We start from the raw sequence: 12878 nt of genomic DNA, 5'->3' as shown, positions 1-12878 counted from the left end.
TCCTCGTGTTTTATATGATTAAAGTATGAGAAAGAGAGAGAAAAATGAAAAAATGATATTACATTTCCGTGTGATGTAATGCAATATCATTTTTCATGTTATTCATTTTGAGAAAAGGAATTTGTCTGATTTTAAGTACCAGAAGATATAATAACGTAATGTAATTCATTTTCAATAATTAGACTCATTTTATTTTTTTTAAATATTATATTACTATTATTATTATTATTACGTTAAGAATATATTTTTACTGTTATCATTACTAACATTATCAACATCAGTATCACTACAGTATAAATATAATCACTACAGTAGAAATTTTTACTATTATCATTACCAACATTTCATATTATTATCACTATAGTAAAAATATAATATCACTATTGTAGTAAAAATATAACATTAACGTAATAATAATAATAATATTAATATAAAATTAAAAAGAAGTAAAATTAGTAAAATTATTAAAAATTAGCTACATTATGTTACTATGTCTTCTGGCACATACAAACGAATTTCTTTTCTCAAATGAAAAATAATATTGCAGAACATTGCATAGTAATGTAGTGTTATTTTTTTACTCTCCTATTTCTTTCACGTGTTTTATACGGTTTAAAATACAAGAAAGACAGAGAAAAGGAGAGTGGAAAAATGACATTACATCACCATGCAATGTATTGCAATATCATTTTTCATGTTATCCATTTTTTAAAATGGAATTCATCTGATTTTAAGCACCAGAGAATTTTGTAGTAGCGTAATATAATTCATTTTAATAATTGGACTGATTTTAATTATTTTTAATGCTATATTACTATTATTATGGTAATATTATATTTTTATTATTATCATTATATTGACATCACTATCACTATACTAGCGCTACTATTGCTCCTATTACTATTATTATTAGCACAACACTATTACTACTCTATTCCTATTACATACTATCCTCACTATTATCAATCTTACACCACTACCGTTTTATCTATCGCTCTTACTATTACTATACTCCGTCTAGAAAGTGAGCATGCTTAAAGAATTGACACTTTGTCGCATAAGTTAATCCGCGCATACTTTTAAAACTTAATCTCAACTATACCGGAAAGCACATATGGCGGCTATGTATGCTTCGTAGTTTGCGCACAGATCTCGTGATTTTTTTATTTCGGTTGACGGATTTCACCCTGTTTCTTTTTTTCTTGTTTTTATAAAATGATAGGCTATTATGAAAATGCGAATAAATATACAATAATGAATATTAAGGGCCTTACGTGGAAGGGACGAGCGAACGTATATAAGAGATGTAGAAATTTGATATTATAAAGTAGCAGTGAAATTCGGGGGAGGGGGAAGGGGCAGACTGACGCTATACACCGTGGCGCGACATCGAAATCTGTGGCTTTAAATTATAAGCATACATCATATTTAATCTATTTAGCATGTTGAAGTAGCGTCGCGAGTAATATAGCATAATATTTTTTCGTGCAACCAGAAAAAATTAAATTTATTAAATTGTGTAATGCTAGTGAGAGTAATAACCGATTATTATGAGAGGTAAGAAAAAAAAAATGAAAGACTGAATAATTCACGCGCCACGATCCGTCGGTTTAGAATCCTGAATGCTTCACTATCCTTCCGTTCGTATGGATTTCGTGCGCGCGTGAATAAAATAATTGGAAGACTGCGAAGATGGAAAAACTTGTCAAAATATTAAGAATTAGCGAGCGAGCGAAAGGGAGAAAGAAAGAGCGAAAGAGATGCAAAAAAAAAAACGAGCGAGAGAATATCGAAGTTTAAGGAGATAAAATTAGTTAATTAGTATATATTATAGCGATTATTATAACAACAATTATATTCTGCTAGAGGATAATACATGTAAGAGACCGCGCGATGATTTCTCGAATCCAGGATTATCCTGCTAAGAATTGTAATTTATAGTAATGACCGTACACACAAGACGAATATCTATACTTAATCATTATTTCGTTTCACACACACAATATATTTTTACTCGATCAGCGGCAATAGCAGCAGCACCAAAACTATATCCGATCAGTTATATTTATATACATATATCTATATGATATGTATCGCGAAACTCTACGAATTCCAAGAGAGAAATGATCAAAAGCTAGTCAAATGATATGTTTTTAATTTCTACCAGTTATAGTTAATTAATTGTACATTAAATCTACATATACACACATTGTCAGAAATCATATAGAGACACGATAAAACACACATATACATACATTTACATTCACACGGTTACATACACGCAATAAATAAAGCGATCCGAGCGAAAACGTATGCGAAAAAGCTCAAAGACTGCTCCTAAGCGACATCAGGAATTTCATTCAACGTAGAATTACTACTTATATTTCATCTATTATCGAAGCGCATCATCTAATCTCCAACTGATAAAGGCAGGACCTGAACTATAATAAAGAGGATGCAAAGAGATTTTATCCGCGAAACGTATGCATATAGAAATAAAGGAAAAGAAAAAAAAGAAAAAACGATTCTGCCGAGGAGCCGCCGCTACGTTAATTTTATGCCAATTGATCATTAATCTATCATCATTGTTATTTGTGTTAAGCTTACGTGGCATAGTGTAACATATATACTTAGTACTTACACACGCAATCGTTGTCAGGATCGCTGGACACCTGTCTTGCTCAAAATTAACTATCGGCGGCGATTGTTTCGTAGCTTTCGAAGGCGCGATGCGCGTGAACGAGCGATAACGAACGGATAAGCAAATTTTGATTTAAAATCTAATTTTAATCGCAAATTGGAAAATCATAAGGAGTTATGAAAATGAACGTTACGGGTAAATAACATGAAGGAAGAGTTTTTCTCGATAAAACAAATGCTAGTAGTGGCAAATGTAAAACGTAAAAATAGGTTATTAAGTGGACGATACCAAAAGCAAAATTGTAGAAAAAAAATACAAAATTTTTTTTATTTATACGATCAGTATTTATTGATAAAATTACTTCGCTTCGCACACTATAATATGATATTTATATATGTAATTCTCTGTTAATGCGTATACTGTAAATACATAATTTCTTGCGATTTTCCAGTTTGTAATTGCATCTGCGCATATACACGTGTGCACATTTTATACGTTTGACTCGTTACATTCATATCGAGTTTCTCTGGCTATCCTTCTTAAAGTTTGGATGGCGATAAAATGTTCCACTGTTCGCCGTGTTCTGTTATCCGCTCGTCGACCTCGGTTCAGGATAGATGAAAAGTAGATATATATATGGGGCAAAAGTTCGCGAGATATCCTTTGGCCGGATACTTGCATACTAGAGAATTGCGCGCTTAATTGTAGTAGTAATTCTCATAGAGTGATTTTTCTCGATTGAGATTTCGAGTACGAGACGATGCGAGTTTCCGGCTGAAGATGTCCAGACGACGGCCCAGATAGCAAATGATAAATTAGATTCGGTGCGGTAACATAAGACCGGACGTGTAGCGACTGATTTGCTTTAAGAGAAAGCGCGACGCGCCAGACGCTTTTTCTTTTTTTTGTACGCGCGGGAGGGGATTCGCACCCTCGCCGGGAAATACTAGTGTTCACACGTTTTGCCGCAGCTTCTCCGGATAATACTAGATAAGCTGTAATAAGACCCTTCGAATCTTCGTCAGAGATGATTGCTAACCCCTGGGATACCTTAGTCATATAAGTAAGCTGGGCAACTTGTAAAAATGCAATTTTTGTACTGTTATAAAAAAAAAATTGAATAGACGAGGGTACACTGACGTTGTAGCGTGAAAAAACATTTTTCAATAAAAGATTTTTCATACGCATGCATTGTATACTGCAATTAATACTGATATACCTGTGTATTAATTGCATATGCCTACACGAGTGGAAACTGATTTAAAACATCTTTCATTCTGTCATTTTGTAGAGAAATTATGTTAATATTAATTAACTAGTTAATTATAATATTGTAAGAATAATCCATTTTTTATTTGACGATTTTTTTCTTTCAGATATTCACTTTTACATTAGGATACATTTAATACATTTTAATATACAATACGAAAATATTCTCTGTTACTGAATACTATTCGATCAATTCAGTTATACCTAAAACAAATGTTTGATTACTTCTTGCGTAATTACGTCCAATTAAATGTGATTTCTTATTAATTGTGTTTTAAATATTTCTTATTTTTAGAATTTCTTATCGTCTATCCGGATGATAATGTCTTCAATAAGGTAATTTTATAAAAATGAAAGAGCGTGATTGATTTTGTAGTTCTCTAAACAGCATTTATTTTCTTCTTTTGTTACATTTTTTGAAGTCGCGCCCCATTCAAAGACGTTGTGCACAGTTTTAACGGTGAAATATAATAGTAAACGTCGATACAATGTTATCGTTTCGTGTAATATATATAAATATTTAGACCTGTATCGGCGAGATACAACACGCCGAATATCTAGAATCGTGTGATTTTTTTTCGGTCGACTTGCGTCATCATTCTCCCTTTCTTGCTCACCATCTCTAACGGAATGGCTACGTATACGCAGGGATTTAATATATTAATATGTATCTTTTTACACGGAATATCGATACAAGGTTTCTAAAATATCGGATACGAGTACAAAAATTATTTACGTCGCATCTCTTGATAAAAAAGGGTTCTCGAGCTCGCGTTTTTTCATATCGATACGATTATCCTCTCTTCAGTATGGATTGCGCCACTGATAAAGTGAAACTTTTTCACGATTATCTGTCAAGCTGTAAATCACATAGCTCTAGTTATACAAGATGAATAAATATACAGAAACTCAGATAACAAAAACGTCTAAAAATTTTGCTGATCCTTTGTTTCAGTTTTTTTTTTTAATTTTCATTTCGTTCATTGAAAATTAGTTAGCTAAAAAGCGCTGACGTAGATTAAGAGATTTCCCATTTCTTTCCGGAGAACTAGTTTTAGTGTAGACAAAGACAGAGAATTTAATTAATTACGGTGATGCAATCGTTGATTGGCTCGAGTCACGCATCTTGTTATTCGTATCAAATATTCGAAGAACCTGTTTCGTTTTCACTATACATTCACGCGTCCCATCTAATATACGAGAGAAAGTGGCTAGAAAATAATAAATACTTACAATCTATTTAACGACTATTCTTAAGTTTGAAATTGCAAAGGATCTCAATCGCATCATACAGTTATTTAAATAGATAGTATCCACAAACTTCTTAAGTCTAGATCGTAATTCGAGATATATATATATATATATATAATGCGTGAGAATATAATATATATGTTCGGTATAATATAAACATTAATTTATTACGCTTCCTCTCGTCGTCAAGCATACACATACACACACGTGCACAAATTCTACTTTTATCTATACACGTATTTACATAGATCGACGACACGCATTTTACTCTATTCCGAAGATAAATGGGTATTGTGTTGATGCGCTTGCGAAGAAGTCGATGAATTCTCAGACAACATGGAGTTTGGTGAGAAAGATTCTGTTAATCTAATATTAAATAGAGATAACGGATTTTTCTTTTATTACAGATACTACATATCGTCCGTTAGACGAGCTTATATATTTTATCGCTTTGACTTAAAAACAAAATTGCATCCAGCCGTAATTTTATACTTTCTGTTCTTCTAATTCTCTAGTTATGTTTAAGATATCTACAAAAATTTCTCTATTAAAGTGACTCCAGAAGAACAATCTTACTTTGTCTAAATATGGTAACGCGCGATCTTGTGTATTGGTGTTTATGTTACTTGTTTATATAGATATGCTACCGAAAAAAAGATAATTAATAGAAAATGAAAAATACGAAGAATACCCTCAGAAAAATTTTTGTTCTAAACTGCCGATTCTCAACTTGATAGTTCGAATCGAAAATTCCGTAATATTGTCTATATCACTTATATTATGTTTAGAATTTTTTTTTTTTTTTTTTTTATTATTATGATGGATAATATATATATATATATTTTCTTTTTAAAGCAGAACATTTTTTTTCTGTAAAAGTAAATTTTCATGAAAAACACTGCTTTTGAATAATGGCACTTGCAGCCTTTTCCATTTTTTCTCCTGTATTTTATAAAGACTATTGAAGAATTGTGAGGGAATATTTTTTAAAATGATTAATAATTCTTTTATCACGGCAATGAAAGCGAAATCGGAAAAATAAAAACTGAACATTTAGCTCTTCAGAAAAGTATATACATGAATCTACATATATAAGTAACATGATTCATAGAGATACTCTTTTTTTAGCTTCACCGGAATAAAACCATAAGATGAGATATTCTTTGCTGTTCAGAAATTCCTTATAATTACATTTTAAATGAAAGAGTTAGGGATGTTGCGCGCCCCTAACACAGCTAAATCAATCAGTTACGCATAAGAAATTAATGTCACAGTTAATACAGTAGTATCTATCCTAGGTTTCGTTCGTCTATAAATAATCGTAAAGAAAAAAATCATTCGTGCTGTGCCTTCAAGCATCGATACGCAATTCGTATAATAAATACACGAGGAACACACGCCGATCCCGTCGATCAGACTAATGTTACTGAAACGTGATTATTTGCGGAAACATTTTATCGATCGAGAGCAGTAATAAATAATCACGTTATTAGTAGTAAGTATCGTTTTTGCTACAGTTTTCTCCGTTCCGTTCGAAAAACGATCGAGTACCTTTATCAGAACATTATAAAACGGCTCCGCAAATGTTCCGTTCTCGACGCAACTCTCTCCTTTTTCTTTTTTTTTTGCGATATCCTCTTTGGTCTTGTACATTCGAATAGAATATAATAACGTAACGCGACGTGAAGATTTCTGCCTGTCCGCGTCATGTTTTCATCATTTTTCGTAACACGCTTGGCGGCTAATAAGCAGTTTCGAGCACCTTATTCTATTTGATGATCGACTAACATGTAGTATGGCATTACAGAAAAAAATATACACTCGTTCATAACGACATTTAAATCGAGTACGCTAATAATACTATGTCTCATGCAATCTCGGTGTATAACATCTCGTGCTCGACGATCGTAAATTTCGCCCCCTTATCTTATCTTTTTTTTTTTACGCTAATTTTAATCGCTTTGCTATTATAAAGACTACGATTTCATATTTGTATCTTACATTTAACGCCAGATCTGATCGTTTTTCTGAGATTTATTTCTCTCGTATGAAGATTATACATTTGATTGCCATCTCAGACTTGAAGAATCAGTATTTAGCGCTAAATGTAGAGAGTATAAATACGATATTCTATATCACGAGAGTTTTATTTATTCTTACGTTAAATCGATCCATTATTGGCAGTATGAAAAAAAAGAAGTGTTCGCCGGATCAATAGAACGCACGAAGCGTTTGAGACACCGAAACCATATGAATTGTGCATATCTCTTTTCCTCTTCAGCGTAATCAGTATCTCGAGAGTGTATTATACAGGATTTTTCAGACATTGGGATGAAAGCTCAATTCTCTAATCTGCAGATTCGAGTTTTTATATATTTTTTTTTTAAAGAGAGAGTGTTTTCTACATATAATTATTTATTGTTATATATTTATTATTAAAGTTTTTCTCTATCGATAGATGCTTGTTTGTGCTCTTTCTCTCTTTTTTTTAGAAGCGTCTTGTACATACGTTGAATGAATTGAACAAAATCTATATTATTTTATTTATGGAAAATGTCTCATTCGACGCGCGATTTATTCGTTTCAATGCATGTGTTAACAATTCTCTGAAATATTATATATCACATTAGCGTCGCGCAATTTTACGATCAAGAACAATCTTTAATTTCTTGATTTCAACATCGGCCGCTGCAATGCGCGACATGTCCTTGTATCATCTTCAACATCATACTTTGTTAGCCGGATTTCTAACTATAGATTATATCTTGGATATCGTAAAAGTATATATAATATGAATAGACGATTACATATAAACTCTTCAGATACAACATTCTTCGACAAACAGCGGAAACCAGCGAATGTCGACATTACGGCGTTTGTACAATTAGCTTTTTTTTTTAATCTTATGTTTTAAAGAGAACGAGAGAAGAAATTACACCTCGAGGAAAGATAAACCTCGCTGCGTAATAATATCTGTCTGGATGACAAGACGATATTCCCGAGTATCCATTATCGACTATAATATTCACGTGCCTTCAAAGATCTCCATATGATTGTCATCCAGCGTAAGACACTAATAGCCGATACATTATTTTTTTTTTTTTTTTGCAGTCACATAGTGCAATTCACGATGTACGTATTGATCGTGGCTCATTGTCAATGTAAAATCTTCGAGGTGTCTATTAGCTTGACTTAGTTTATGTTGATCATGTATGATACATGACAAAAATAAAAATTGATTTACTATAAAATATTTGATCGATTTGAAAAAATCGTTTGTAAAGTACTGTAAGCTGAGAAGTACCGTTGTATGAACAGAAATAACTTTATGCCATAGTAAAGAAAAATCTTAGAACTCTTTAGAGTTCAAGAAATCGTCAATAAGGTATGTAATCTTTCTGGATAATGAAACTTGAATTAGCAAATAATTATGCCAAATATATATTAACAGTAATATTAATTAATTAGTAAAAATAGAATTTTAATGTATATTAATTTTGCTTTTTAATTATAAATGCATTTTAAAATAACATACAATTTTATTATTTTTTTATGCTATTGAATCACTTTCTCTTTATAGAGCAATAAAAAATAAGAATTAACTAGAATCATAAACTTGTTTCGTGTATTTAAAAACAAAAAAAAAAATATATATTTATATCACTATTTTGTTCAATTTTCTTAAGTATTTATTATCGAGTGTAAAATTCCACCCTTTTTTACTCGCAACTGATGCACTTTTTCTGTTTAAGAATACCAGTTTTTTTACCAGACTCAACGGGAATAAGAGAGTCAACTGCAGAAACTAAACTCTTTACTTAGTAACGGCGCTCGTTAACGTCTCTAACGTTCGTTTCATTGAACGCTTATGATAGTCGTCCAGCTCTGAAGAGACAACGGAAGATAGCTTGAATGCGCGTCATGTTGGTTCATTCCCTCGGCTTCCTTAGCCAGCTTCTTCGGCCAAGACTGGCGACACTCATCGAACTGGCAGTGCTCGTGACGCTCGTTAACGAGTTGAGGCTTACCGAATGTTAATCCTGCAGCATGTGTACGAAGCTGATCGGAAACATGCCCCGTCGTTCTGGCGCTCGTTCTAGCGCACCCTCCATCCAATTGTCATCGTCGGTCTGCTCGTTCGTCACGATGATGACCTCGCCCTCGCGAAATGATAACTCGTCCTCGTTGTCGGCCACGCAGTCGTACAGGGCCCGACAGCGTCGAAGACCCGTCAAGGTCGACGACGTTGGCTATGTGGGATGAAAAAGCCATTCGTAGAATGAGAATCGGGTAAGTATCGTAATAAACGTGCGCGTTTCAGTTATCTCGCAGAAGCAAGCACTTTTGTTGCTTGTATCTTTGTCATGGGACGATAAGCCCGCAAGAATATTTGTTCTTCAAAAAACATTGGAAATTCTAGGAAAGTTATTGTAACTTCACAAAACGTCGTAAAGTTACTTTCATCGGCATCGGTTAATTCATTAATTTATTAATAAATTTTATTCATCATTATTTTATTTATTTATCAAAATTACCTCTAATTATTTACCTTTTTTTCTAGAATTAAAAGAAGTAATAGATTAGTCGCGCGAAATTAATTTATATTATGTAGCAGACTGTAACAAGTAATTGTATAAATATACAAATTTTATTCTTTAATTTAAATATAAAAAATTTTTAATAATTTTGATATGCATTTCGGATATTTTTAATACAATATATATAGTGGTTTTATGTATGTATATAAAAACTCTAGAATTTCCAATATGAAACATCGAGATCATGCTAGTTATACGATGTTTAATATTCGAGTAGCTTATTAGAGTAATAGAGTTTTAAAGGGGATATATCACGAGTCGGAAGAAATATAACAGATGCATTCAAGTATTGCCAAACATAAATCCATTCGGGGAAATCCATGCGAATCAGTATTTACAGTTATATTTTATATTTAATGATTTCCTAGATATATAAAGTGTAGTTTTTAGCTACACAAGTCATAAAAAGAATATAAGTTGTATTAAAAAAGTCACACGTAGATATTAACGAATTGGATAGGGTTAACGATCGATCCAGAAAAATGTAGATGTTAGTTCGTACACAATGCAACGCATTTCACGTTGTCAACGGTCAGAAGACCAATATACACACAGAATTATTTATAGTTCTTGCGAAAGAGAGATTCATATCATTGTGTTATAATCGAGTGGTATCTTAACCGATAAGAAAAATCTGTATGCTCCAACTGACAGCAAGGTCGAAACAATTATAACATGGAAATATCACATCCGAAGTCTCGATATTATACAAATGATGATACGAACGACTGATCATGCAAAACAGTGCTACACTTGAAAGTATCGTTGATAGATAGAGTATAAATCCCTGTTATCATTCAGATTTTATCATTAATTATATCGCGACGTGTGATATGATTGCATTTTTTGTTTAGAGATAACGTTTCTAGAAACAGATAATTTTTCAAGTGTAACATGCTGGATAATGTGGGATGACTGATGTTTACCAGATTCAGATTTAGGAGCAAAGATGAAGACTCTTCGGCGTAGCTCTCTAGCCTGGACCGGTCCCTTCGCTGTACCAACAATGGTTAATGACAAACCATAAAGCACACTGATCTTGAAATTCATGCATTCTGATATCCACACACCGTAGATAGATAGATAGATATTTTACATTTGACCATATATTCAATTCGAATTATATCGCAGCAAATTATTTAATTCGCAATAAATTGCTCAATATTCTGCAAATTCTTCTTTGCTTATTGCTTTATCAATTGATTTTATCTCGAGAAATATATTTCACGAAATGCTTTTAAAACTCGAACTTGATTTTGATACGTAACACTTGTCATAAAAATTAATCCATCGTTAAAGATATTAGTACTTTATCTTTGGGACGTTATTTTTCGCAATGTTTATAAAATATTAACGAATTAGCAGTGATTATTTATATATGATTTGATATGAAATGATAATGAGTGTAATGATTGGAATAATAAAATGATAATTCTTCTAGTTATTACACGTTAAATAAGTCTTTCAATTATTACATGTTCACAATTAATATAAACAAATGTCAATTATGTTACGAAATGTATATGGTATTGTAAATATGAACAATAGGTACGAATAAGGATCGATGTGCGTGACGTATGGTTAGTACTACTATATGCGAAATACTACTCAAGTCTGCACGAGTGAAAACTAAACTACAGTGGAAAACAACCTGGTTAGTTATACCTTCCTCTCTACTGCATTAGTATAAATTTCGATTAAACGGCAACCATCCGGTATGTGTGCGAACAGGTAAGGTGAGACAGTGCGAAAGTTGTATAATGTTGATATCAAACACTTGTTAGGAAATATATAGATGTAATATCAATTTTAACATGTAATTATGCCACTTCATTATGGCAGCTTCATCGGAAAATAAATCGCGTACGAGAACGAGAACTTTACATATTAAAAATATTTTTATGAATCTTGTATAACAAAATCCTATGTTTTCGAGAATTTTGGTCAAGATGTTACATTATATAGATGTTATATTATATTTAAGATTATATCTTTTTACAAGATGGTATTCCACCAATATCTTGCGTTTGTTTGAATTTACTCGGTAAGGAAACTCGTAACTTTTTCATCGAGATATATTGAATTATTAATGGCATTTCTTGTCCATTTGTTGACGCAGCTACATATATTTACAGCTGCAGTCGGAGATCAATATACAAAGCACTCGCTTCATTCGAATCTCCTCTAGGACAATGTAGATAAATCTTGTTAAAATCCTAAATAAATTTCTATTCAATATTTCATTAGTTTTCGAATCGTCAATTAACTAAGATACACGTATCACGAATTCAGAAAAGAACCGCGATCTTATGTTTAGCAAGAAAAAAAGTACTTATCCTGTACATAAAAAATAATATTTTTCCCAATTTCTTCAAAATCGCGAAACTTCTATTGAGACAATTTAAGTACGATTTACCTTTCGCGGTGGCGGAATGGGATTGCCCAGACCGTGATCCGAGCACATGGAGCTCAGGGACTCACTGCTTCGTCCGTTGCTGAGTCTGGACGTGACGCCGGACGGCGCCGGAGGCGGTGGATTTCGCGGTCTCTGCAGCGTCGAGCTGTTTATCTTATCCATACCTATTGGCAAACAGAGAGATACATATTGATATAGTAATTAGAATATCGGCAAGTTTCGCCTGCGAGATTTATCTATCGAATGTACCGTGTCCGGTCGACGAATCGCCACTCGGTGATCTCTTATGATGTTGGCTATTTAGTGTGTTCAACGTATGCGGTAGAGTGTGTAAAGTGTGGCCGGCTAAAATCGGCTCGCTGGTCGTACGACTGTGCGTCGACGTAGCCAATGTAGGTAGCGTACCATAGTGCGATGACGGTAGTACAACGCCACTCGCGGTAGCGGCATTTCCAGTGGATGGCGGCGGTGGTGGCGCTACCCGTTTCTTCAGCGAGCCATGGATGTTCAGTGAAATGTCTGGCGCCATGGGGGTGGGAACTGCGCGAAAATATTAGTATAATCAAAATATTAGAAATATACAAGGAAATGTAAAATTGATTATATAATTATTATAAGCGCGTTCAGCAAAGAAAATAATGTTCTCCTAGTTTTTTGTTAATACAAAATACTAATACAATAATGAACGATATATACACATATT

General features: G+C 32.9%; 1 protein-coding gene across 3 annotated transcripts in view; it reads right to left on the bottom strand.

Annotated features, from left to right (window-relative positions):
- Positions 1 to 8372: 8372 nt before the first annotated feature.
- The window catches only part of Asap (ArfGAP domain of ASAP), a 40136-nt gene continuing 35630 nt past the window's right edge, over positions 8373 to 12878 (bottom strand). Inside the window, exons 14-17 of one of the 3 annotated variants that reach the window (XM_070305392.1) lie at positions 12581 to 12715; positions 12176 to 12339; positions 10686 to 10754; positions 8373 to 9411 (exon numbers count right to left, since the gene is read on the bottom strand). In XM_070305392.1, coding sequence (XP_070161493.1) covers positions 9196 to 9411; positions 10686 to 10754; positions 12176 to 12339; positions 12581 to 12715 — 584 coding nt within the window. In that variant the 3' untranslated portion in view covers positions 8373 to 9195. Of the gene's footprint in view, positions 9412 to 10685; positions 10755 to 12175; positions 12340 to 12424; positions 12716 to 12878 lie in introns of all 3 variants that reach the window. The other 2 variants (XM_070305389.1, XM_070305391.1) reach the window with 2 other exon arrangements.

This window comes from Polyergus mexicanus, unplaced genomic scaffold (assembly GCF_030449975.1).
Source record: "Polyergus mexicanus isolate NDT 795.1 unplaced genomic scaffold, iyPolMexi1.0 SCAF_12, whole genome shotgun sequence".
NCBI lineage: Eukaryota > Metazoa > Arthropoda > Insecta > Hymenoptera > Formicidae > Polyergus > Polyergus mexicanus.
Note: the sequence above shows the minus strand (reverse complement) of the source record. Positions and strands in the feature narration are given on the sequence as shown.